The following is a 26,629-nucleotide window of genomic DNA, read 5'->3' as shown; positions in this document are numbered from 1 at the left end:
CAGTTTTTAGTGATTAGATCCAGATTATTTTGGAATTATCTGTATTCTAGCTTTAGACTCAGAGAAGCTTTCTCAGGAACAGGTATGACTGACAGACAGACAGACAGACAGACAGACAGACAGACAGACAGACAGACGGACGGACGGACGGACGGACGGACAGACAGACAGACAGACAGACAGACTGCAGTTTACCTGACTTGCCCACCCCAGCTCTGCCGAAGACAGCCAGCTTCACCTCCGGGCTTTTTGCCATTACAGCAGCTGTGACCAGGGAGGATCAAGTAACCAATCAGCAAGCTCCAAGGTCAGCCATCCATCTTGTCCAAGTGGTCTCTGAGAAAACAAGTAGGACCAGTTCATACATTGTATAAAAGAATATTGATTTTCAATTTGAAAGTGACAGCTAACAACTTAACTTTTAAACTTGCATGCAATTTTAAGTTTCCTTCTCGTTGGTTGCATCTCTTTGGGGACTCAAATCAAATGTTGTTAAAATAGTATGGGAGGTTGAGCTTTTTATTATTATCCTCCTCTCCTTTGGTATCATCTATCAGACGAGATCTTGGGGCAAACTCCCTCTCTACAGTTGGAGATTGGCTTGAACTTTTTGGGGGCGTAAAGCTTATAGTTATAACTTGCTCAGGCTTAAACCCGATTTCAGAGATTCTTCTGGATCTGCCACTGACCTGCCAGACTCCAACAGCCATGATTACCATTGTTATTGTTGATATTTATCTTAAAACTCTTTTATTTCCAATTTCTATGATTAATTTCATCAATCATCAATATAATCCCTCCCTCATTATCATTGTTGTTATTGTAGAGGCTCATACTCTGCTGTCCCTGTTTACTAGGGATGTGTGTTTAGTCAATTTGCTAATCGGAAACAGATTTCCAAGTTTGTCTAACAAATATTGATATTTTTATCACTAAAGACTCCAAATATGGGTTGTATTATGTATAGGCTGCAGAGCTGCCATCAGCTGGCGTATTTATATTTAATCAGAGGTCAGTAGAAGAATACACACACACACACAAAGACATTTTGGGAGATGCAAACCTAGTTTAAAAATCTCTAGTAAGTTGCCTGCCTGATATACATTGTGCTTTGTGTCTTCTGAACTTCAGAGCAGTCAGTTGACCAAACATTAAATTTCTCTTTTAACAGCTAGGGAAGTAAAGTCTTAAGGATGTCCTGTTGCCACTGCTGTAGCCATGAGTCTGTCTGAGTTGCTGTTATTGTTTTCTGTCTCTATTCATCTCTCCCTCTATGTCTCTCTTGAGACCCAGCACTGCCACAGCAGATGTCTGTGAGTGGATCTGTTCAAGGTTTCTGTCTGTTAAAAGGAAGTTTTTCCTTGCCAATGTAATTTACTGAATGCCGCAGATGGCGGATTAATGTTAGGTCTCTGTAAATATAATAAAGAGTTATATCTAGACCTTCTGTTTGTACAGCTTTGAGATAACGTTTGATACAAAATGACTTGGTACAGTTGAAGATTGATTGAGATAAACAGACTGAAGTAGGAGCAAAGTTAGATACAAAAGATTTGGACAGAGGTGACAGCATTTTTCAAAGAGAACCTTTTCTGTAAATATCATGTGAGTATTTTAACGATTATTGAGTGAATTCCTGTTAATTCTCGAGGACCGCTGAAACATCCCAGCCAAGTCAAGGGATAATCTATCATCAGTGGTACCGACTTAAAACAAACAGCACTAGAAAATCACTCATCCATCTGTGAAGGGTTGAAATGAAATACAGCGAGAAAAATGTGAGAAAACCAAAAACAGACGTTCAGTACACCCTGTCTGGATATGGCTGAAAAATGTGTTTGTGTGTGTGGCAGTGCCAGAAACATGTTAGCCAGCTTCAGACTGGTCGAAGTTATGAAGGGGCAAACTTCCAACCCTTTCCCTCCTCATCCACAGCAGCACAAACACGCTACGTTCAGAGTTTAAGCTAACCTTTTCCCTTTTGTACCAGCTCATAGACACCCATATATGGTGCTACTGCGTGCCGCTCGGTGTGGAGGTTGACCATCCATCACTGTGTCTCACTCAGCAAGGAAGCAGTTGGCGTCTTTAAATATTATTAATGTGGACTTAATACCAAAAAGCAGACAGGGCTGTCAAAACAGTGCATGATGTTAGCGATGTCATAATGGCTAAAACAGTGACGAAGGGAACATTTTGTTCCTTCTTTCCAGTTTACTTTGGAGATATCTGAGCACGTCTGAGACTTTTTTATAAATATTTTTCCAACTAAGGTGAGTTATTGTGTCCCATGCAGTCAAGGCCACAGCTAAAACATGCTAAGATCAAGTCTCTGAAGTTCCAAGTCACTGAAGATGATTTTTAACTTGCATGTTTTACATTAGTCATACCTTATGGGCCAGTCAAAGCTAAAACTATGACATTTGTGGGTGGTCTTCATGCTATCATAAAACACGCTAACACATACCACAGGCAGTTGTGTACATCAACTCACATGCAATGCAATGCTTTACTGAGATTTTCCATTCCTCCCCTCTTTTCTACAAACTCAGGTCTTTACCAAAAAGAGTGACATCCTAGCTAGACCCATGTACCCTGGGTTTGTTTGTTTGTTTCCTGTTCCCAGCAAACAATCAAAATTCAGGGCATTGTTCCTGACTCTTACATCAGACATTTCTGACATACTAGCTAATGTTTGGTGATATAACCCACACAGCTGATGATTTTTAAAGTCTAAATTATTTGTCAGTTAGAGCTGAAAATATTAATAGTGCACGAAGAGTAAGCATGCTCTAATTCGTTTACAGGGCGCAGTCTTTTCTTTACACTGTTTGCCGCTTAATAGATACAGAAAAAAAAACGCAGCAGTAGAAGATTAAGACCAACCAATCAACCAGCAAGGCTTTTAACAAAGTGTCTGGCTACTAGCACAATCATAGAGACCAAGACTGATAAAGGTGAGGTACCCACACCCACAAAAAGCTTCCTGGAAAGTTTTGGTGGGCTCTTCAGAGCCCTCTGTCCCTGCACCTGTAACTTCTTTTGATTTAGTTGGTATCTTCAACTTTGTTCACGCTGGTTGGTTCACTTATGATTATGCTCTCTGTCTCTACCATAGACTGTATATAGAGTGGACAGTGTGGCTCTGCCATTTATCATTGTACAGTTTTGTAGCCAAAATACCCCCGTCACAGGCACAGCAATTATAGCAGCCAGAGTCTGTGCAGAAGAAACAATGAGGGATTCTAGGAGAGTCTGAGTGGACAAAAATAATAACTAATTTTTTTTCTTTCAAGAGTCTAATCACTTCTTGACTCTACCTTCCTAGAATGGCGGCTGTAATTCATCGTTAAACGTTTAGTAAAGTCTTGTTTTTAACCTCTTATAACTAATGAAAACGAAACTTTTCAGAAAAAAGAGGAATTGAATACAAGACAGCCAAATGATATCTTCATGAACACAGCATTTCAGGGTTATATATTGAAGAATATATTTGTTAAATTGTAAAAAAAAAAAAAAAAAAAAAAAAAAAACTCATTATTAAACAAATTGATATTTTTTACCACATAAACACAAAAAAGTACCGAAAACTGGTACCGTTGAGTACCAGTACCAGTTGCCAGGTACCGGGCATCGGTACGGTATTGCTTCAAATGTGTAAGGTACCCATCCCTATTCGAAAGGGTGTATTGCATTATTATGATATATATATTTTTTATATTAGCGGTTCATTTAGTCTTAAAATAATATTGTCAATAATATCGTTTATTGTCAATAATTGTGGGACAATATATCGTCAAGCAAAATTCATTATCGGTCAAGGCCTAAGCATGTGCTTACCAATGTCTGCTTGATACATATGAAGCCTAGACAGTAACGTGGATGTGTCTTCACTGGAGCTACACACTAGCTTTCTGAATCATGGTTATAAAATGAAAAGATGGAAACCAACATATTGGAAGTGTTGATCCCAACAAACTCCAGAGTCCAGATAATGGCTGTAGCTATATTTAGTATATTGATGTAAAATACTCTAATTACAAATCTGCTTAATGCCAAGACTCGTCCAGTGACATTCACACACTCACAGCTACCCATCGATAGTGTATCCATCTTTTCCTTCAGTGTCTCTCAGCAGCTAAACAGGAAAGAAAAAGGATAGGAGCAACTGATGTTAACAGCTTGTGTGGCTCCAACAGATTTAAGACTTCAAACATATAACTGTCAGCAGACACACATCACGGCGGTGTTTGCTCTCCCACGCAACAGAGGGGAAACACCAGGGGGAAAGCAGCTAAGCAGTGTCTCCCTACTGACGTGGTCATTTCTCTTCACATTTTGCCATTTATGGCCTCCACCCACTCCACCCATCACCACGAGTCTCTGTATCACACACACACACACACACACACACACACACACACACACACACACACACACACACACACACACACACACACACACACACACACACATACATACTAACACACCTCAGTCATGAAGTGGAGGAGAGTAAAGGGCTTTGGAGAACTGAACAGCTGCTAACCTCGACACATCTGGAACTTTCAACTTGAGAGTCTTCAACAAGTTCCTCTGACGACAATTTAGAAAATGCCGACTTCAACACAACACACTTAAGACAGCAAGAGAGACAGATATTTTGTCGGCATCATGTTGCTACAAAAGATTTACAGATTAAGAAAACAAACAGTGTGAACCTTCTGCAGTTCAAGATCTTAAGTGTAGTCCAATGTTTTATTGAGCGCTATCATACCTATTTTCCACCTTTGCAGTCAGAGATAGCCACGCCATGCTGCGTTTAACCAAGCATTGCACTAACACTGGAATCAGGAACGATCTGTTTGCTAAGTGCCATCAAAAATGAAAACACCTGCACATGTTATGTCTTGCAGCAACACCTCGCTGCTTCTGAAACCATGAGCAAACTGGTAACGACTTTGTTGATTGTGAGACTGAACACACAGCACCCTCTATTATCAAAGCAAAACAATAAACTGAAATGTGTTAGGACGTGTATTGAGATGAAATACACAGGGTTTGTTGGTATTTTTTTCTCGTCTTTGAGGCCATTGTGAAATAAGCACAGTCATGTGATCCATTGTTGGTATGAAAATATTTAGCAGCTTTATGGAGGCTATTAATGAGATCTCTCATCCAAGTCTATTATGAAGCTGTCTCTTTTATTACCAGGCTGTTAGCTGCTTGTGTAATCAAGGTTCAGTAAAGCCATGCAGTCTGTCTGTCTGAAGACTGACTGTTATTGAACCTCTTTAATGACAACTGCATCAGATAACAGCAAATGTCAGAGCTCAACCCACAAATCATGAATACACAGTTCAAAAAGTCACTTCCCCTGCCTCCTTCACTGTACTCAGGCTGGCAACACACTGGATGATTTAAAGCCAGATTTAGGGCCTGATTTGCCTTTCTAGAGGGTACCAAGTTAGATTATATCCTAACAAATTATTTGTCAAAATAATCCTCAAGTGTGTGGTTTCAATTCCACCATTTTACTGCTCCTGAGCCTGCCTGGTCTGGAATCGTAAATATTAAACACATTTAATATTTATGGTTCCTGGTAAGATCCCCTGTAATACAATAGCAGTAATAGCTAATGTACAGAGCAGACTGGAAGTGTCATCAAGTGGAACTTACAACTCACGAGTATTGCAGTGAATGTAAACAAAACTGTACCCAGAACCAAGTGGAAATTTGAAAGAGGAAAGAAAAAGAACAGAAACACCAGAACTGTCCTTACGTGTGTGCTCTTCCATGATTTTGAAATGGATATGAAAGTTGTGGTCCGAATGAAAAGAAAGCACCTCAATATCCATGTATTGATTATCTTTTATTGCCTCAATTTTTTTGTGCCAGCCTGTTCATGTCTTCAGTGGTTGTAAAGATATAAACAGGATAATGTATAGTGAGCAAGTCCTGCTCACCATGTCTGGATTCTTCACACTTACTCTGACTTACAAATGAAATAAAATACAAACAGTACAATACACTTCATAAGATACAAAATGAGGCCCTGCTGCCCCCATAACTGATCTACACTACCAGCCTCTTCCCTCACAAACCCCTGCTCTACAGGGACTCCCTTCAAACTGCAATACTCGGCACATCACGTGTCCATTTTTCCCACAGTGCCCAGCTGGTTTTTGTGTCATTTTTAACCTGAGAAATGAATCTGGGTGGTGGTGCTGTGGTTTCAGGAGATTACAGACCTCTGAGGTCCAAACCAAGGGAGGAGACCTGCCGCACCACGGGCTATAGAAAGACTGCAAACCACAGGCCTGTCATCAAGATACATACAGTGGACTGGTGCACCACTTTTGAGGGAAACCAGTGGGGTGAAACAGTTCCAATGTCCTACTCATACAGAGAAAAGAGTATTTTAGTCACCTTACTGTATAAGGTTCAAAAACTTCTGGAAAAGTCATGAACTGAATGAAAAACTGGATAAAATATTATTGTCTGAGTTCTCTGCTTGCTCTAACTTTCTGGTGAGGGGTCTCTGCAGACAGCCCTCATACTGATGGACTGATCATTGAAATGAACATTATTAACGACTGGAGATTAATGATTGTAAGGAAAGCCTTATTTTAAATACATTGATTTTGTGTTTAGCTTGTGAATGTTTCTTTCTTTGAAGTAAGAAAGAGATGCGTCGCCTCAAGTATTTTTTTAATAGCATCTTAAAGTTTCTGTTCTGTCTTTATTTTTGCTCATCACGCCCCCACAAGCTTCTTCAGGCACCCTTGGGATCTCCCTGGACCCTGGTTTGGCAAGCACCAGTGTAGGACGTGCTGACGGCTCTCTGAGATGTGGGCTATTATGCAACACTCGGAGCTGCTCGTGAATGCCAATTACGTCCTCGAGAGCCAACACGAGAAGAGTGACGTAGATGATGCAGCAAAGTCCAATAAAACTGCATGTTCGGGAAACTGCTGTTTGGGGCTCGCTTTAACTACTATTTTTAAGTGAAACAATTATACTGCAAAGGTTAATCTGACCAATGAACTGATAGAATACCGATTACTGTGACAGGAATATGAAAACATTAAAATTAAGGCAGAATACTGTCCATTTGAATTGTTACCATCTTCCCAAAATATCACTTGTAAGTGACTATAGTAGTCAGATATTTAATGATACGAGAGACAGCTTCATTTAATAAACTACGACTTCACTGTATCGGGTCTTCTGTTTAATCTGTTTGTGAAAATAGATATTCACCTGGCCTGACCATGTGTTAAATCATCTCACTCCTCAGTGCTGCAGTGCTGTCTCAAAGAGGATGTACACCTCTCACGAAAACTCACCAACAGCCGCTGAATGTAGTGATGATCTCCTGGTGAGTCAACGCTGATCAGGAAGAGAGGAAACGGGATAAAGTTGCTGCGAGACCAAAATGATCCGCCTGACCTTCCCAGGTATGGACGCAGCGCTCCGCTGGATGCAGCCTTGAGCTGGACGGACGGACGAGCGGAGGATGGAGAGACTCCGTCTGAACGGAGGCTGCAGCTCTGACTTGGATGAATGAATCCCTGAAACGGAGGGTCAGCAGAAATATACAGAGCGAAGCAGCAGGAGTTCTCTACTGCCTCTGACCGAGCTGCTGCTGCTGCATGCCACTGCATTTCCTCTCTGAAGAAGCGCGACGCCCTCTAGTGGAGGTAGATAGTAACGCAAGCTCAAGCCATGTGAGACCCAATCACAGGATTTTCCTCTTCTCTGTTAGCTTTGGTATTTATTCACTGTCTTACTGGCTGACTGGCTTACCTTTTTGAGTCCTTGCAAGTTTTTGAGTTTAATATTAGAAATTTTACAGCTTATTCACGAGGCCTCGTTTAGAAAACATACATATTTATATGTCTTGAATTTATGACACAAAGTTAAACCAGAGAAGTAAAGCAAAAATTCTGCACTTGAAACAGTTTTGTTTGTTTTAATAATCCATGTGGATCAACCATTTTGGTTGACATGCCCTAGTTTTCAAAATGCCAGTACAGTGATTAAATCTAAATATTTTACAGAAAACAAGTTTTTATTAGGTTTTTTTTTTAAAGTTTTTTTTTCTTTATTTATTGCTTTAGTGTATTTTACTTTTCTCATGTTAATTATTACAATAAAAAGTGGAATTTTTTGCTAGTATTGGAGTTATGGAATAAAGTTAAGAATTATTTTTATTATGAACAAAGTATTGTTTTGCTCTAATTCACAACACTTTTGGTACTACTTGTGTTTTCAGATATAAATTGTAAATGTAAATTTCTGTGCCTGTCAGGAAGGAAGGGGCCCAACTTGAAGCACTTTGTCACACTTACTAAGTTATTCCTCCAGTGTCAATTATTGCTTGTGTTGTATGTGGCTTTGGACAAAAGCGGCTACTAAATTAAATTAAAGAACTGTAGATATGGGAGACTGTGATGAAACAACAAGAAATTTGTGTTTCTCTCAGTCAGATGCATTTCTGATTAAATGCTTTATGAGAACATTGATGGCACATGGTTGGTTTTTTACTCAAAAGAAAAAATGTTACATAAAGAATTACATTGATTTTGGATATTTCAGTACAAAAGGTCTTAACTAGCACAAAATCTACATTGATAATGGTGTGATAAGAAAGATTGCTGGGTTGCAGAGTCTTGAAAAAAATGAGGTCCCTCAAAATATTTTTTCCCCAAACCAAATCAATGTGTGACAATTAAAAAAAATGGAAGTACTGTCCACTGTTTGGGGAGGAAAATCATGATCATGTTAGATAACTCATCAGTTTTCAGGCTGTAAAACTGCAAAAAAAAAAAAAAAAAAAAAAAAACAACCTGAATTTTCCCAAAATATTAGACCCAAAACCCAGTTTTGAGAAAATCTGCCATCCCAGGTGACAAAAATGCATCCTGAATCAAGTCTGAGGGCTAAAACCTCTGTTTCGGGTTTTCCCAAATTCAGCTCCGAACGTAAGGTCTGGATCTGAAATTTGGAGCCAAATTTTGACTTCCCAGTTTTGGCTGAAATTCCATGAAATATGTGTCCCCCGTCGAAGCCCATGCCATCCCAGGTGAGGAAAATGGAAAATGGGGGGTTCTCCTTAAGTCCACTGTCATCTCCACAGTCTTGAGCGAGTTCAGCTCCAAGTTGTTCTGACCACACTAGAGGACCAACTGTTCTACTTCCTGTCTGTAAGTGGCCTCATCACCATCCTGGATGAGACTGATGGTGGTGTCCTCCATGAACTTCAGGAGTGTGAGGTGCATGCAAGGGTTTACTAAACTCTCAAACAACAATCTGTTTTAAGAATAGATCACACACCTGAAGTCTCCCTAAGATGAAGTCTTTGATGAGATATCCAGATAACTTTGAATTTAAATCCTGAAAAGACCAGAACAAACCCTTATCTTTGTTTTAAATTCTGTTTCTTCTGTACGCCTTTTCATCCTCATTCCTAGTCTTCTCCTTGTTGGGTGATAAAAGAGTGTCTTTTCTTTTCATACTTTACTTGAGGTGAAATTTGAGGTGAATAATGTTTCTGATAAGTCCCAAAAGTTCCCTCCAACTTGCCACCATGTAGGACACACAAGCTAGCACCAGGAAATAAAGAAAGGTGCATGAAAAACCCAGACCTGTGAGAGACCACCATGAAGGAGTAATGAACTATAAACCAAAGCAAAACATGTTTTTCTTGTTGGCAGCAGGACACAAAGACCAGCCCATAGGGGTTCCAGTGATCCAACTGTTAAACCTGCCAGATGCTTCTTCCTCCGACTCCCTCTTCCTCATCTGTGTAGGAGTAGATACCTTGTTGATTTCAAGAAGACAAACCAATGGAGTGGCTGTTCTACCACTTCAGGTGTTTTTCAGTTTGGTCATTAAACTTCACGACAGTTATCACATCAGGGTCTACCCTCCCAGGAAGAACTGGAGTCTGCATGCTAACGCATTCCCACCATGTTGGCATGTTTGGAGGAGAGGGGTAGAAGCCCATGGGCGTGATGTTATCCCTGGTGGTCCATCCACTGGTCTGGTGTTCTCCCTCAGGTTTTGCTCATCAAAGGGTGCGGTCTTCAGATGTACATGAGAGGAGACTTTGGTCTGAACTAAGGGGAAGTCAGGGTTTAAACTGCTCAGAGGCTGGTTCCTCAGGTTTGTGGCTATCATTTGAAGAACTGGTACTGGTGTTGGCAGCTCAACTAAAAGAAGAACCAAGATAAAGTTAAAAAAAACTTCTCACATAACTTTTTACATGACTGAACTGATCTCAGCTTGCATCCAACTGTGCACACATGGCAACGATGACAGTCATTGCTGTTGGTGCAGAATACAGTTTTGCATTAAGAAACTTGAATTCTGACTTCATCGTTTCACTAAAGACAGAATCTGCTAAATTTCACTTCAGCTGACATACTTTTTAAATTATATAGCTTTTATCACAGTTTAAAACAGTTGTGAGACTCAAAACCAAAGCTCAAAAACACTGTTGTTGTTCGCTGTGGCAGATTTGGGGGGAGACATGAACAAGTTAAAACTTGATACAGCACAACATCTGAACCCTGTTGCCTCCAGATCTGGGTGGAATAAGATGAATCAATGGATTGATTAAACTGATGATGCCTTGGTTGAAATCTGCTCGCTATACCTTTGACTGAAAATGGAATAACAGTGGGTCAAATGCTGCACAGTAAACACATCACTGATGCCGATCATCACATCTCAGAAATGTGGTTTTGTTTCCTGTTTCCCTAGAAGCGCGCCCTCCCACTTTCTGTGCTTCTCTTCCCAGCAAAGGCGCGGTGCGCATTTACGCATAGCTCTAGTGAAGCTCTGCAGGGGAGCACAGTGTCATGAGGACCATGAATGAATGAGCAATGAGTTGCCACCTCTGCTCGATGATGGTCCTGCTGCCTGGTCTGTTGTTCATCCTCTGGAGTGAAGCGGGTCTGTGTCTGGAGCACAGAGAGTTCTACTTCAAGGGAGACATCCGCCACTACTCCGTGGATAATGACACAGTTTACATCGCTACTGAGGAGAGACTGTACCAGCTGAGCCATGACCTGATGTTAGTCCAGAGTCTGACCCAGAGAGGAGTCTTGAAAGATCCACAATCTGTTTACCCGCAGTTTACGCGTGTTTCTGAGACGGAGAAGTGGAACGCAACCTTCAGTGTCAACGTGTTGCTGCCGCTTGTTTCCACTAAAAATCTGATAACATGCGGTGTGTTTGATGGATGGTGTGGTTACTGTGAATTGCTACACTCGAGAAACATTTCCAAGGTGCTGCACATGGAGCACATCCAGGTGGGGTCTCTGTGGCGCAGCAGCGCGTCCGTGAGTTTTCTGGTGAACGTGGAGACTCGGACCCAGGCAGAGACTTACATTCTGGCTGCTGTTCAGCAAAATGGAGTTTTACCAACACAGTCCAGCTGTCCCTATATGTCTACAGTACAGCTGCATAACACGAATAACAAACAGACAGGAGGGATATTTTCCATTAGAGGGGAGAACACAAATCCTGCGATCGATCGTAAAGGCGATGTGGACTTTGTGGACGGATTCCAGATCAACTCCATCATCTATCTTTTCTCCAACCTGCCCTCAGGAGGCAAAGGCAACAAAGTCCGTCTCCTTTGGCTCGAAGGTAAAGGAGAAAAACTTCAGACTCTGAATTCTCTTCGGGGGGCGACCCTCAGTGTCCCTGATGGAGACAGAGACCGCAGACTGATCGCCTCCTCGGTGATCCCGGGTGGTCCTCCGGTGCTCTGGAGCGGCGTGTTCAGTGTGGAAGGAGAACCAACCAACACCGAGCTGGTGCTGTTTGACATCAGTCCAGATCTCAGCATTGCTACTAATAAGGATCCAGACTTCTGCGATGATGAATGTGGTGACAAAAGCAGACAATTGGTGAGTCATCAAATCATTTGTTTCTCCGTGACCGTCTGTTGTTATCACCACCTTTTTGGGACACCTACATCAGTGGTCGATGGATTTATTTCTTTTGAAAAATGAACCCATTACTGTCAATCTACATGCCTGTCTAAAGTATAAACAGTATGATCCACTCCAAATTTAATTGAATCCTTGAGCAGGTCTATTAAAAATATTTAAATTTTGCCCTTTGCCCTTATTCAGCCTCTCCTCTTGAATTGTTTTGGGCAACTGTCACAACACAAAAACAAGGTTTTTAAGATAAGTACTCCAGAAAGATTTTTTTTTTTCATTTCTTACCTTTAAATCAGTTTGATTTTTACTTGATTGATTAAATGACCTTGTGGAATTAACTGACCAAATCTCATTGGAACTTCATGCAGAGATGAATTCATGAATGTATAATAACAGGATCAGCTCCTCAGATGATCACAGAATCTATGAGGGGTGAATGTGACTTTGGGTCAAATTCTTAGACCTCCTGGCTGCCTACTGGAGAGGACATCAGCCTACGTTTTAACAGCTCAGCATGTTAGAGACGATTATATGAGACAGCATCTGTGTTCACTCAGCTAGATCAGCACACACACTGTTAGTGTGTGTGTGTGTGTGTGTGTGTGTGTGTGTGTGTGTGTGTGTGTGTGTGTGTGTGTGTGTGTGTGTGTGTGTGTGTGTGTGTGTATGTGTGTGTAATGGAATCATCTTTATGGAATCGATAACACTTGTTTCAATGCCTGAGGATTATGATAACAGCTTTAAGCTCTGTCTGTATTTTCTGTCTTTTACTTCCTGTTTTTTCTTTTTACCTTGTGTGTCATATCTTGTTGTGAATTATACTCACATATTTCTTGTTTTATTTGACATTCATGTTTTGTGCATGTATTTTTCCCAGTGAAGTCTAAAATGTTTCCTGTTTTTTTTTATTATTTTGTAGTTCTTTCCTGTGTGTCAGGTTTAGTTTCACTTCCTGTCCTTTGTGTTTTCCTCTAGTTTGATTGCCTCCTCATTTGTTCAACTTTTAGAGAACACACAGGCTACTTTCTGATACTAATTTGATGATGAGTTTGTTTGTTTTTTCACAGCCAAAGATGCTTGAGCCAAAGAAGGTGATCTTCAGGCAGAGCTCCATGACCTCTGTGCTGGCAGTGAGACAGAAAGCCTGGACTGTTTTCTTCATTGGGACAGGAGATGGACAGCTCATTAAGGTGAGTGTAAAAAGTAACTTTACTTTAGAAGCAAAGTTCTGAAGCTGTAATTAACAAACTAGGGGAAGTGAACCAACAGCAAAGTGACCTAAGACAGAAATCAAGCGAAAACCAGATGTCATTCATTTGTTCCTGCTGTGGTTCTGAAGCCTTACTGTGTCGGCAGTCAAAGAAGAATTTGCACATGCGTGAGGACAATGGTTTCCTACGTGAGATGCTCTTCACCACAGACATGCTCTAAAATGCATCTGCACATCTTCAGAAATGACACAACCATTGGCTGTGGTTGCTGTGACCTACTTATCAAGCAGAAGAGCAGCTCAGTCCCCTGAGAAACTTTGCAAAAGTCTGGTCTTTTTCAGCTTTCTGTGGACAAGAACTACCACACCACCTGTCCTAAAGTGCTCTACAAAACCAGTGACGACCGCAGAGTGTTTTCGAAACTGCATCTGGATCAGGTGGATCTTAAACACGTGTACGTGCCCTTTCAAAACCAGGTAGGTGTAGAGTATATGTGTCAAATAAAAGAGGTTAGACTAACTCTCAGTTAATATAAACTTATTTTGTCCTAGTTATATTTTTATCATACCTGTTATATATGTATGATGTGTTTAAGGAGCTGCGTTTTCTTTTCCTCAGATAATTCGTGTTCCTGTGTCAAAGTGCAGCTCATTCAAAACTGTGCAGGACTGCTGGTCTGCTCAGGATCCATACTGTGTGTGGTGCGGCTCCAAACAAAGGTCAGAAACAACAACTGCGCTGAACATCATCCCAAGTTTGGAAACTGGATCATCATTTATTTTTTCTCTTTCTAGCTGTACATTTGAAGACGACTGCCAGGACTCAGACTGGTTGTCCATTCCTGATGATTCTCAGCAGAAAATGGTTTCCTACAAAGTTTCACAGGACCAGACTGGACAGGTTCAGATCATAAACATGTTTGTGGCTGTGATGAGTCATGACTCTCAGAAATGAGAAATTTTTCTCTTGTATTTGGACATTTTTACAGATCATGCTCATCACCCAGATCCATGTGACTGTGGGTGAAGACGCGCTCTCTAACTTCGCCTGTCAATTCTCTGCGAGTTCCAGGGAACTTTTTAAAAAGGAAAACCCTCCTCCACAATTCCCACATTGTACCGCCACCCTAAACATATTTCCAGCTGAAGGTTTGTCGTTTGTGTCAATTTCTGTATTTTGTATTCAAAAAGGAAAAAATTATCAGTAGAAAACCAAATCATATTTATAAAGTCCAAATTCTTAAATGGACTCATGCAAATCTTTTTTATGATATGAATTTTTACTCATCAGAACTGCATGTTGCTGTTAAGATCAGACTTGGGAAGACACAGTTAATTGAAAGACTGAACTTACTGAATTGCACTGACATCAGAGGAGAACCAACATCCACCCTGTAAGTTTGCCAACATTTCTACAAATCCGACTTTATAACAACAATAAATCTCATGTATTAGCTTCTGACAACCTAACATTCTGTTAAGTAGCACTGACGCTGTAACACAACAAAAATACACTATTTTCTTTTTTTTCAGGTGTCAAAAGTGTATTGAAGCTGGATGTGGCTGGACCACTGACGGCTGCTCTTGGGCAAATAAAGGAGTTGCGAATGTAATGATGCATGATTTTATTCACTGGTATAACAACAGCCTTCAGGACTTCATGTTGAATATGAAAACTGAATGGCAAATGTCTGGTTGCTGGCCTTCCAGCGCTAGTTGAATTTTTCTTCGTCCTTGTATGACTGATCAGTGTTTAGCTAAGTAAGCTTATCTTTCATAAATGTAACAACTAAATACCAGCATATTAAACAAGACAACAGACATCATGAAAGTCAGTGAATTTTTTGTTTAACAGTCATTTTCTTCACTGTTAAAAGTTTTTGATCTGGATTTAAGTGAACTCTTTTTCTTGTAATGCTGCAGAAGCCTTGTTGATTTATTCCTGTCATTCATTCCTCCTACAGGACAGTGTGTGCCAAAAAATGGACTCCTGGTTAAACTTTTCTGTGAGTCTTGCTTTTTGATCCCAACCTCAATGCTTTCTTTATTGGCCTCATTGACCACAGCAGAAGCTAACAGGTGAACCGTTAATGTAATACTTATCTTTTGTTTATTTTACCATCAGAGGCCAGAGATCTCCTCCATCACTCCCAGCGTTGTGTCTTTCTACGGCAGGAACCACGCAGTGCTGTCTGGTAGAAACCTTGGTTCTGTGACAAGAGTGAGGATCCAGGCAAACCAGGACTGCACGCCTCAGGAGTGAGTTACTTCATGAAATTGAAAAAAATGTTGACCTCTTTTGGCTAGAGTGGTCCTGACTTAACCATATTTTACAGTACATAAAAGAGTTAAGATCCTGTCCTGCAATCCGGGCAACATGCATTTTAACTGTTGGATAAACAGTAGACTTAAGCCTTGTCCTATGTTTTGACTGCAAAAGCACATGTTGTTACATTAACTGCAGTTTTTGCAATTCTATAGCCTCATGGTACCCTAAAAATTGTAGTGAGTGACTCTTCTTTCAGTAGAATCTGTTCACAACGTTTTGTTGGCATTATTTCTTAGACGGCCCTCCACATGGTCAAAAGTCTTGTGGCATCCTAACTCAAGCTGTACAGGCACAACAACACATGAGTGTTTGAGAAACATTTTTCATGAAGTTAGCTTTTTGTATTATGTTTTAATCATTTAATCAGGTTTTTATACACAAGTATGTATGAGTTTTAGCATTAATCTTGCAATAAATCACTTTATCAGATTCATATAGGAGTAGACAGGCCTCTAGTTTGTGTTTTGTAAATGCAGCAATCACAAAACAAGTAAAATTGAGATGTAAACTCTGTTCTGTTTTGTTATTTTTAGTTAAAGCAGCTGTTAAATTATTTTTAGATGTATTTTGCTCTTCAGCTTTGAGTTGTGATTTCTTTAATGTGATCTTTTCTGCATATTTTAACTCTGTGCCCTCAGGTTTCCTGTTTGGTTCAACACTGGTGATCGTCTGACGTTTCACATCCCCAGAGCAGAAAACAAAGGTGTGGTCAAAGTGTGTGTTCTCCTCCCTGATGGTAGCTGCCATGGCAGTGTCAAAATCACCTACCGCTCAGCACCATCCTGCATGAACATTACACCCAGCAGCTCCTGGATCAGGTACGTCTGTTTTCAGGCAATAAAGATTCTTTGAAAAGTAAGAAACACAAAGACATAAAGGCTGCTCTGAGTGGGAACATCAGACGTCAGTGAATAAATGTCACAGTATCAACAAGAGAAGAAATGACAAAGAAAGCTGTATGTCTGTGAAGCTAGGGGGCAGTGATTAAAAGAAGCACGTCTAGCTTTTCGTTCTTCCTCAGAGCTTCTTATGTGTGAAAACTTTAGTGGCTGTTTCTTCACTAACTTCACACAACAACTCTTGTTCTCAGAAACTGTGTTGGGAAGTGCTGCACCACTTTAGACCACTGCTCTTCACACTTCTTCTTTTGTGGTTTAACCAAATGACTCTAAAAGCTGCAAACTGGTCAAAATTCTATTTTTAGGGTTAGGTCATCTTGACACGCATGTGTTAGTCCTATATATATATATATATATATATATATATATATATATATATATATATATATATATATATATATATATATATATATATATATATATATATATATATATATATATGCATGTGTTAGTCCTTTATATATATATATATATATATATATATATATATATATATATATATATATATATATATATATATATATATATATATATATATATATATATATATATATATATATATGCATGTGTTAGTCCTTTATATATATATATATATATATATATATATATATATATATATATATATATATATATATATATATATATATATATATATATATATATATATATATATATATATATATATATATATATATATATATATCTTTTGTGGGTTAACCAAATGACTCTAAAAGCTGCAAACTGGTCAAAATTCTATTTTCAGGGTTAGGTCATCTTGACACGCATTTGTTAGTCCTATATATGTATATATATATATATATATATATATATATATATATATATATATATATATATTCATGTGAGGAAATATCTTCTCTGGCAGCAAGTGTATGTATTATCGTCTGGTCTGTGTTGAATTGATCACTGAGCTGTGTCCTGTAGTGGGAAAAGGAGACTCACAATCATTGGCTCCCAGCTGGAGTTTGCGGAGGCCATCAAACACAGCACAGCCCAGCAAGAGGTCAGAGTTCCTGGGAACTTCCTGGGAAATCAGGTGAGTCTGTGGAGACATGTACATCACTAATTTTAAATCATATCATGACACATTACAGTAGGGGTCTTTCGATAGTTAAAAATCTTTGCACAGCTTTTAATTCCATGTGAGTGTGACCTCTAATATTTGACCTGGCATCATATTAAGCCTTTAAAATGAGTTTGCTTTTTCTCCCATCAGTTCAGTCAGTCAGTCTGAGAGAATCTGAGTGGAGCCAGGTGGTAAAAATAATATATATCTTTTTCTTTCGGGAGTCTTATCACTTCTTGGCTCTACCTCCCCACATATTTTACAATTCCTGAAAAAATACACAACAACGGCAGTTGTCAATCATCCTGAAATGTGACGTAAAGCCTAATTTTTAACCTCTTATAACTTGTGAAAATGAAACTTTTCAGAAAAAAAGAGGACTTGAACACAAGGCAGCCAAATGATATCTTCAAATCACCACAACAATCAGACTTGAGAAACATTTCAACGAGGTGTATAAGTTTTCTAAAGTTTGACATAGCCCATCTAGAATGACTGGCGAGACAGATTTTTTTTTTATCTATAGTGCAGCTAGCCACCAGGGGGAGCAGTGTTCGTGGCAAACTCAGTTCAAGCTAAGCAAGATGACGTCCATTTTTTTTTTTACAGGTTATGGGTGTAATCATAGATGACCAGTCTTTTACTTAGTTGCTACCAGCTGATAGTGGGCAAGAAGTTGTTTGGCGTGAACTTGGTTTAAAAGTATAACAAACTGAAAGAAGTTTCTGTGATTTAACTCCACAAAGGGCTTTCAAATATTGTAACGCTTCTCATGAGCCTTTGATTTCAAAGAATATAAATAAATCAAAAAAGAAAACTGAGCACAGTCAAAAACAGTTTGTCTCCTTCCACTTCAGACCAAGTTACACGGGCTCAATACAAACCTTTAACACCAGTGGCTGCCTTAAGCTCGCACCACATCATACATCACGGACCTCTTGTGGCCCAGAGAAAAACAAGAAAAACAAAAGTGAAAACATGGCTCTTGTACATGAAAGCCAAGGAAGGAAGATCAGCAGCAGAGACTCTGGGATAGAGTCCAGAGCACATATTAGCCCTAATGTATATTACACTAATATAATCAGACACAGTATGAAGGAAAGAGCTTAGGCTGAGATGGGTTGTGAAGCATCTTGCAGGGGAAGCAGGAAGAGTGGGCAGGATGAAGCAGATTAAAAAGATTTTGTCATTGTATGAAATCAGCTGATAGTGCCTGATGTTTCATGGGCTGCGCTGACTTTGTGGCCTTCTTGAGCTAACACCATTCTCAACTTGTTTTAAACCTGCGTAGTGTATAGACTTTGACTTGGACTAAATGTTTTTACAGGACCTACATAATCTCACCTATGCCTCATCTGCAGCTGAAAATGCTCATGGGACTTTTTCCAGCACTTTGTCTCTGAAAGTAGCCAATGAGAGCTTGCCCTGTTCAACAATAACTTACCATCCAGACCCTGAGTTTACAAGCTTCACTGCCACAAAGAAAGGGGACAATGTCCTTATCACCATCCAGGTAATGTTAATTTTCCAGCACATGTGTACAAATACATGATAAACACTTGAATAGCAGCTTTTATTTCTGTTCCTACTTCAGAAAAAGGCGGACAAACTAGGAATGACTTTACAAGAGCTGTCAGTGTCGGGTATTTATGAAGACAAGAAATACCCCTGCATCCTAGAGGAGAAAGAAACAAGTGATGAGACTGAATTCTTCACCTGTGAGATTAGCAAAACAGACATCAGTCAATTTCAGGAGTTAGAGGTACATCTTTCAGGCACACATTGTCAAACTGCTTTTTTTTGTTTGTTTGTTTGTTTTTGACTGAGTTTTTAATCTGTGAAATTCAGAGCATGCATGTTGGTAAATCTGAAGAGTTAACGGTAAAACTCTCATCCCCACAGCAATAAGCTAAAAAACAAAATATCATTGTTGAGAAGAAATCTATTGTCTTTAAATTTATTTTAAATAGTATGATTATTTCTTTATTGAAGATTCAGTATGGAGACAAAACAGTACACCTTAAACCACATGTACCTCTGACTGCTGTGATGCTACTACACCTTCTGCCTGTACCTTTTATTATCGTAGGTAAGTCCTAACAGTGTGGCCTGGTGATTTAAAAATCAGAACCAGATCAAATTTAAACTTGAATGTTATTCATTCTTCATATACCTTGTGTGCTTGTCTTTTAGCCGTGGTGATCATAGCCCTTTGTTTGAGCCAACACAGGAAACGCACTCCAAAGATGAACGAGGTTGTTGAAGAGCAGGAGCTCTGACAAGGTCACTGCACATTTTTTATAATAATAAATAATAATTTCAGCATGTTTGAAAAAATCCAGTAGGGCTCAAAATTCTTAATATAGTTTTTATTTCCATACATGTAAATTTACTGGGTGCACTGCCCATTTTATTTTGAGCTGAACTTCTCTGTAACCAGCAAGTACAGTACATGCTGCCTTTGTCCTTAAATCAGGGTCGACTGTTTGGCTCCTGTTTCTTTCACAGAATGTGGCCTCACTTATTAAAGTCCATAATGCTATTTTTGAATACACCCTTTTCAATTAATGATTTTGTTATGCAGAATCAGCAGCATGCATGTCATGCTTTTAAGGTACTTAGGTTTTCTATTACCCTAATGCACCTACTATTAAATTATTTACCCTGTAGAAATATAATTCCTACCAGAAACAGTGATTGATCTGGTTACAGATGTTGGACTGTTGTTATTGTGAACACATCTGTGCAATGATGATGGGTTATATTTTAAGTGTTTCATTTGGAGAATCACCTCTTTTAAAGGGTAATAATGATCATGTAATATCTTTTGTTTGAAGTATTCACAGGCGTGCCCTTGCTCTGAGCTCCTCAAGAGGCCTCCTTTCACCTCTTCTTCTCAAGACCCTTCCAAAAAAACATAAAGAGCCTCCACTGCAGGTCTACCTGGAAGACACACCAAAAGGACGCATGCACAGTGTTGTGTTCCAGATGCACGGTCTCATCAGCTTGCTCTGGATCTTCTTGGGGCAACACTTTTCTTTGGAGGTCCACAAATTTCATAACACTTAGGTAATAATTAGACAAAGTTTTTTCTTATTTCTTTGAAATTTACTCCAAATTGCAAGGTAAGAAGGTGACAATTAGCAAATAATTTATTTGAAATTAAATCACAACCAACCACAAATTTTTTTTAGAAGTATCCCAATGTTTCTGCTATGTCCAGAGAAGCAGGTGATAAATAGCTGCTTAGTTCTTGAATACAGAAGTTAGGTTCATTGTTTCCTCTGATAATTACCTTTGAAATGTTAAGTGAATAATTCAATTCCCCAATAAGCAGTTGATAGTTACCTATCTGTTATTTAATTTCACCAAGTTCTTTAGTACCAAGTTTGTTGAAATGCATATTTGAGATCACATGCAAAATGATGAACCTTTATGATTAGGCCTATAATGTTTTACATGATACAACTGAAGGCTTCAGGAGTGAAATTCACCAAGAGTGAGGTTGTAAATTGGCCGTACCTGATTGTGGTAGACGCTGTGAGTACAGGCTGAAAAACAGAATCTGGGTAGAGGTTTTTTGCTGATTTTCACCAAATTCTCACGAGTTTTCGGGGGGTTATTTCAAAGATATAAGAAAACCTTTGTCTAATTATTACCTAAGTGCGATGAAATTTGCGGAGCTCTAAAGTAAAGTGTTACCCTTCTTTGCACTTTCCTTTTCTTTTTGTCTGTTTTTGTTTCTGAAGTGTGCTTGCCAAAACTTTGTACTGAGCATTTTTTTTTCAGAATATGTATGACCAAACAGTTTGATCTCTAACAAGTCATCATCTTGACAATAAAACATCACATTGAAATGTATGCATAACTTATAAATTGTTGAAGTATAGTGATGTATACATGGACTACTTCAGGCCCAAGAACAACAGTACACTAGAAATGCAGTTAGTGAGGGCATGTTGCGAGCTGCAGTTGCAGGAAGGTCTGCCGATACAGAAAAGCCATGGATGTAGATGCGGTCTGGCCCCTAACGCGAGCATACTTGGGGATTTGTACTCATGAAGTGAGTTGCCGTAGCCTACTGCTTTTTATCACTAGGCATGGTGGTGACTTTGATATGTTTATCATCTCCAGGAGTTTTGGTGGACAGGGATCCAGAGAATCTGGATGATTTGAAGCAAGTTTCAGGCTTTCATATGAGCAAGCACTGCTTGTGTCCAGTAGGTGGCACTGTGCCCATGATGTTAGTGCAAATGTGGATGATTTCAGACAGGGACTGTGATCCTGTATAAAATTTGCTGTAGATTTGATAATTGTACAGTAGCAGAGAAATTAGGTCAGTGTTAGTGCTAGGAGTGCTTAGAGATGGATCTAGAAGATTAAGTCTGAAGCAGTTTGGATCGTATGTGGTGTTGTTAAATAGTTTCTTTGTTTATGGTGGGACATCAGAGACTGATTGCCTGGCACACACCCTTGAAGAAAAGGGACGGCCTGAGTAAAGATGCTTCATGAGGACACAAGTAGAATTTCTAAACAAATAATAAATGAATATGTTTAAAAAATGGGGGAGTTATTATTATTATATCATCACAGAGTAAAACATCTGACTTCCTGCTGCCAGAAAAGGGATGCTTTACTGTAAGGTGAAAATAAATATGTTGACTGACTTAGGGCATGACACTGAATGTGTGCACATTTTGGTCCAGCTACAACACTGTACATGAAAAGTTTGGCGTCAAATTTTTCTAAAAAAAAAAAAAAAAATATATATATATATATATATATATATATATATATATATATATATATATATATATATATATATATATATATATATATATATATATATATATATATATATATATATATATATATTATATATATATATTTATTTATTTATATATATGTATATATATATCTTGAACTCAGGAAAAAAATCTATTTTAATTTTATTGTTTTTATTTTTATTAATTTTAATTTCTTATTTTTACATAATCATACAATTAAATCTTTAGTCATTTAAGATTCATAAAATTCATAAAATGACAACGTTATTTATTTGTATGACGTATAATAAAGTTTATGTTACTTCAAAAATATGTAATTTGTTGTCTTTTATTTCTTGAACTTAATTCTGTTAAATGTTAATTTTTTCCCATTATAAAATACACTTACAGTGCTTATATTTTTAAAGGCTGCTAACCAGAACTAGAATACGGATATTATGTGAAATTGTGTTGTAGGTCAAATAGTAAAATACTACTAAAGAAGTAATCAACAGTAAAAACAAGAAAAAAATCTTAGAATTAGTGTTTCATCGGATTTTAACTTGTTTTTCTGCCGAGTCTGACTGCTTCCATTTAAAGTGCTCGAACTTGCTTTAGAAAACTTCCCAACGCTAACTCTAGATGTCAGTCACACGTCAGTTGACCAAACTCTCCGTTACGGATAGGTTTCAATGGAGATCTACTTGATTCACGTGCGTAACTGATGCGCAAGTGCAGTTCCGCTTATCCTTCTCTTTCGCCCTGAGTCTGGCACTTCTTTTGGTTGATATGAACGTACTTGAAAAATAAATCACAAAATCACATATTTCTTTTGACTTAACCTCTTGAGAGTTGAATTCAAGAGTCAAAGTGGAAAAAAGACAGCACAGCACAGTAAACACCGCTGATATCAGTGATCACTACTGTCAACGTTAGTCAGTTTTTTGTTTTTTTTTCGGTTTCGCTGGGCGCGCTTCCACTTTCAGCACTTCTCACAGCAGAGGCACAGTGCGCCTTTACGCACGGCTGCAGTGGCAATCTGCAGGAGAGCACAGTGTCATGAGGACCATGAATGTATGACTGATGAGTGGTCGACTCTGCACAATGATGGTCCTGCTGCCTGGTCTGTTGTTCATCCTCTGGACTGAACTGGGTCTGTGTCTGAAGGACAGAGAGTTCCACTTCAAGGGAGACATCCGCCACTACTCCGTGGATAATGACACAGTTTACATCGCTACCGAGGACAGGCTGTACCAGCTGAGCCATGACCTGATGCTAGTCCAGAGTCTGACCCAGAGAGGAGTCTTGAAAGATCCACAATCTAATTACCCGCAGTTTACGCGTGTTTCTGAGACGGAGAAGTGGAACGCAACCTTCAGTGTCAACGTTTTGCTGCCGCTTGTTTCCACTAAAAATCTGATAACATGCGGTGTGTTTGATGGATGGTGTGGTTACTGTGAATTGCTGGACTCGAGAAACATTTCCAAGGTGCTGTACATGGAGCACATCCAGGTGGGGTCTCTGTGGCGCAGCAGCGCGTCCGTGAGTTTTCTGGTGAACGTGGAGACTCGGACCCGGGCAGAGACTCACATTCTGGCTGCTGTTCAGCAAAATGGAGTTTTACAAACACAGTCCAGCTGTCCCTCTATGTCTACAGTACAGCTGCATAACACGAATGACAAACAGACAGGAGGAATATTTTCCATTAGAGGGGAGAACACAAATCCTGCGATCGATCGTAAAGGCGATGTGGACTTTGTGGACGGATTCCAGATCAACTCCATCATCTATCTTTTCTCCAACCTGCCCTCAGGAGACAAAATCAACAAAGTCCGTCTCCTTTGGCTCGAAGGTAAAGGAGGAAAACTTAAGACTCTGAATTCTCTGCGGGGGGCGACCCTCAGTGTCCCTGATGGAGACAGAGACCGCAGACTGATCGCCTCCTCGGTGATCCCGGGTGGTCCTCCGGTGCTCTGGAGCGGCGTGTTCAGTGTGGAAGGAGAACCGACCAACACCGAGCTGGTGCTGTTTGACATCAGTCCAGATCTCAGCATTGCTACTGATAAGGATCCAGACTTCTGCGATGATGAATGTGGTGACAAAAGCAGACAAATGGTGGGTGAGCGATTCCTTTTTTGTTAATATAATTATTTAATCAGATACGCTTTTTAAAGATGAGTCCTTTAGTGTCACTGCAAAAATCACATCGCGCCATAGGCTTACCTGTCTTTATTTGTAAACAATATGCAAAGTTGTCAGAGTTCAAAATATGGTTTGATTAAAGGCTTTTTTGGAGTAAATAAACTGAGTGAATTATGTTGAATTCTGTCAAAGAAAAGCCTTTATAGAATACATTCAGCTAAAACATTAAACGAGTACTCTCAGGTTAATAATCCGATGATGACTTTTTTGTTTCTCAGCCAAAGACGCTTGAGCCAAAGAAGGTGATCTTCACGCGGAACTCCATGACCTCTGTGCTGGCAGTGAGACAGAAGGCCTGGACCGTTTTCTTTATTGGGACAGGAGATGGACAGCTCATTAAGGTGAGTGTAAAAAGTGATGGTAGTTTTGGAAAAGCTTCTGTGAAAACAGAACTGTGAAGCCCAAGCCTTTTGATAGACACAAACCTCAAGGAGATCCAAACTAATGTTAGACAGACATCTGCTGGAAATGTGGTGGGTCAGAGAGATGGACAGAGAGACTGGTAGATGAAAAACTGGTTGAAAATATTTTTAGTATTAAAAGAAAAAATATGAAAAAAATGGTTTTGTCTGCAGGAAGAGCTGCGAGATCTGGATCTATTTTATCTTTGACATATAACAGTAAAAGAAATTAACCCAAAGAAATAACATTTGCCAAATACCATCTGTAACTCCACCTCCGATCATTACTCTTCAAAACCTCCTTATTTTTATCTGATGAGACGTCACATGGTTGAGATTACTGTGTACGTGATAGGTAAAGTGGCTGTGGTCAGGGTTGAGTAGAGCAGGTCTAACTAACCACAGTAGCCAAACCTACAGAAAGAAAAACTATTAGTGACTCCTGAACATACTCACTGTAGGATGGTTTCCTGTCCCAGGTCACTCAAGTCAGGCCATAAATATTGACATTGTTGGAGGGACTTTAATGTATGGTAAAGGAATATAGGAATAATATGTGGAGAGGAAAAGAGCTGTTCCAAGTTAAAGGAGCTCCTCAACTTTGTGCAGTTATTCTCACTGTGGGTAAATGCAGGGTTAGCCTGAGCTCTTAGTGATGTCAAAGGGCATCACAGGGCCCCTGTTTTAACAGAAAATCAACCATGGAATGAGGTTTTGTTTTTAATGGCACTGGTCATCAGCTTGAGATTGAAGAGATGCATTAACCACAGACACACACAAAGATGCAACCGTGCCTCTTAAGACTTACCACGAGCACTGACTGTGGCTGCAAATAACATTCTAAGAATATCCATCAGCAGTTTCCTAATGCCAGCTTTTAATTTCAGCTTTCTGTGGACAAGAACTACCACACCACCTGTCCCAAAGTGCTCTACAAAACCAGTGACGACCGCAGAGTGTTTTCAAAACTTCATCTGGATCAGGTGGATCTTAAACACGTGTATGTGCCATTTCAAAACCAGGTACATATAGTGCATTTTTACCATAAAAGCTCAGTTGAACACCTACTTAATTCATTTCTGACTTTATTTTTATCTGTTAAATATGTATGCTGTGTTTAAGGTGCTGCCTTTGTCTTTTTTATTCAGATAATTCGTGTTCCTGTGTCAAAGTGCAGCTCATACAAAACTGTGCAGGACTGTTGGTCTGCTCAGGATCCGTACTGTGTGTGGTGCGGCTCCAAACAAAGGTCAGAAACAACATGTATACATAACGTCATCCCAAGTTTTGAAACTGGATTATCATCTATTTTTTCTCTTTCTAGCTGTACATTTGAAGACGACTGCCAGGACTCAGACTGGTTGTCCATTCCTGATGATTCTCAGCAGAAAATGGTTTCCTACAAAGTTTCAAAGGACCAGACTGGACAGGTTCAGATCATAAACATGTTTGTGGCTGTGATGAGTCATGACTCTCAGATATGAGAAATTTTACTCTTGTATTTGGACACTTTTACAGATCATGCTCATCATCCAAATGCATGTGAGTGCGGGCAAAGATGTGAGCTCTAACTTTGCCTGCCAACCCTCTACGAGTCTTTTTAAAAAGGAAAACCCTCCTCCAAGGTTCCCACATTGTACCTCCATCCTTAGAGGAAATGTACTTCCTGCTGAAGGTTTGTTGATTGTGATTAATTCTATCATAATATGAATGCCATCAGGACAAAAAAAAATCTACAAGTAAACAAACCAATGGTACATATTGTAAAAATTCATTTA

At 39.3% G+C, this 26,629-nt stretch overlaps 3 protein-coding genes and 1 long non-coding RNA gene across 4 annotated transcripts in view; 3 read left to right on the top strand and 1 right to left on the bottom strand.

Annotated features, from left to right (window-relative positions):
• Positions 1 to 7,669, bottom strand: part of rerg (RAS-like, estrogen-regulated, growth inhibitor) — a 53,469-nt gene extending 45,800 nt beyond the window's left edge. The window contains exons 1-2 of the mRNA XM_074698469.1: positions 7,347 to 7,669; positions 196 to 336 (exon numbers count right to left, since the gene is read on the bottom strand). Coding sequence (XP_074554570.1) covers positions 196 to 256 — 61 coding nt within the window. The 5' untranslated portion in view covers positions 257 to 336; positions 7,347 to 7,669. The remainder of the gene's footprint in view (positions 1 to 195; positions 337 to 7,346) is intronic.
• Positions 7,670 to 10,872: 3,203 nt separating this feature from the next.
• On the top strand, positions 10,873 to 17,650 carry LOC141810940 (plexin-C1). Its single transcript, XM_074698802.1, has 12 exons — positions 10,873 to 11,921; positions 13,028 to 13,150; positions 13,513 to 13,647; positions 13,790 to 13,890; positions 13,966 to 14,071; positions 14,160 to 14,319; positions 14,462 to 14,564; positions 14,704 to 14,779; positions 15,296 to 15,429; positions 16,138 to 16,317; positions 17,341 to 17,452; positions 17,633 to 17,650. The coding sequence occupies exons 1-12, from the start codon at positions 10,890 to 10,892 to the stop codon at positions 17,648 to 17,650; spliced, it is 2,280 nt and encodes a 759-aa protein (XP_074554903.1). The 5' UTR covers positions 10,873 to 10,889.
• Positions 17,651 to 18,815: 1,165 nt separating this feature from the next.
• Positions 18,816 to 20,444, top strand: LOC141810369 (uncharacterized). The gene is made up of 5 exons (XR_012600084.1): positions 18,816 to 18,995; positions 19,077 to 19,244; positions 19,475 to 19,571; positions 19,676 to 19,765; positions 20,320 to 20,444. It is a non-coding gene; the product is annotated as an uncharacterized LOC141810369 (long non-coding RNA).
• Positions 20,445 to 23,254: 2,810 nt separating this feature from the next.
• plxnc1 (plexin C1) overlaps positions 23,255 to 26,629 on the top strand; it is a 30,888-nt gene continuing 27,513 nt past the window's right edge. The window contains exons 1-6 of the mRNA XM_074697826.1: positions 23,255 to 24,363; positions 24,669 to 24,791; positions 25,739 to 25,873; positions 26,000 to 26,100; positions 26,176 to 26,281; positions 26,370 to 26,526. Coding sequence (XP_074553927.1) covers positions 23,332 to 24,363; positions 24,669 to 24,791; positions 25,739 to 25,873; positions 26,000 to 26,100; positions 26,176 to 26,281; positions 26,370 to 26,526 — 1,654 coding nt within the window. The 5' untranslated portion in view covers positions 23,255 to 23,331. The remainder of the gene's footprint in view (positions 24,364 to 24,668; positions 24,792 to 25,738; positions 25,874 to 25,999; positions 26,101 to 26,175; positions 26,282 to 26,369; positions 26,527 to 26,629) is intronic.

The sequence above is a fragment of the Halichoeres trimaculatus genome, unplaced genomic scaffold (genome assembly GCF_033239565.1).
Source record: "Halichoeres trimaculatus isolate MK-OKI-2021-1 unplaced genomic scaffold, fHalTri1.1 fHalTri1_scaffold_21, whole genome shotgun sequence".
NCBI classification, from domain to species: domain Eukaryota; kingdom Metazoa; phylum Chordata; class Actinopteri; order Labriformes; family Labridae; genus Halichoeres; species Halichoeres trimaculatus.
This window is presented reverse-complemented; position numbering and strand designations above follow the sequence as displayed.

What these genes read in the sequence shown, in the direction of transcription:
- LOC141810940 (XM_074698802.1), top strand. Translation starts at nt 10,890, where the DNA reads ATGAGTTGCCACCTCTGCTCGATGATGGTCCTGCTGCCTGGTCTGTTG. An exon ending in GTGACAAAAGCAGACAATTG is followed by an intron (nt 11,922 to 13,027) that starts GTGAGTCATCAA and finishes GTTTTTTCACAG; the next exon opens with CCAAAGATGCTTGAGCCAAA. An exon ending in GAGATGGACAGCTCATTAAG is followed by an intron (nt 13,151 to 13,512) that starts GTGAGTGTAAAA and finishes GGTCTTTTTCAG; the next exon opens with CTTTCTGTGGACAAGAACTA.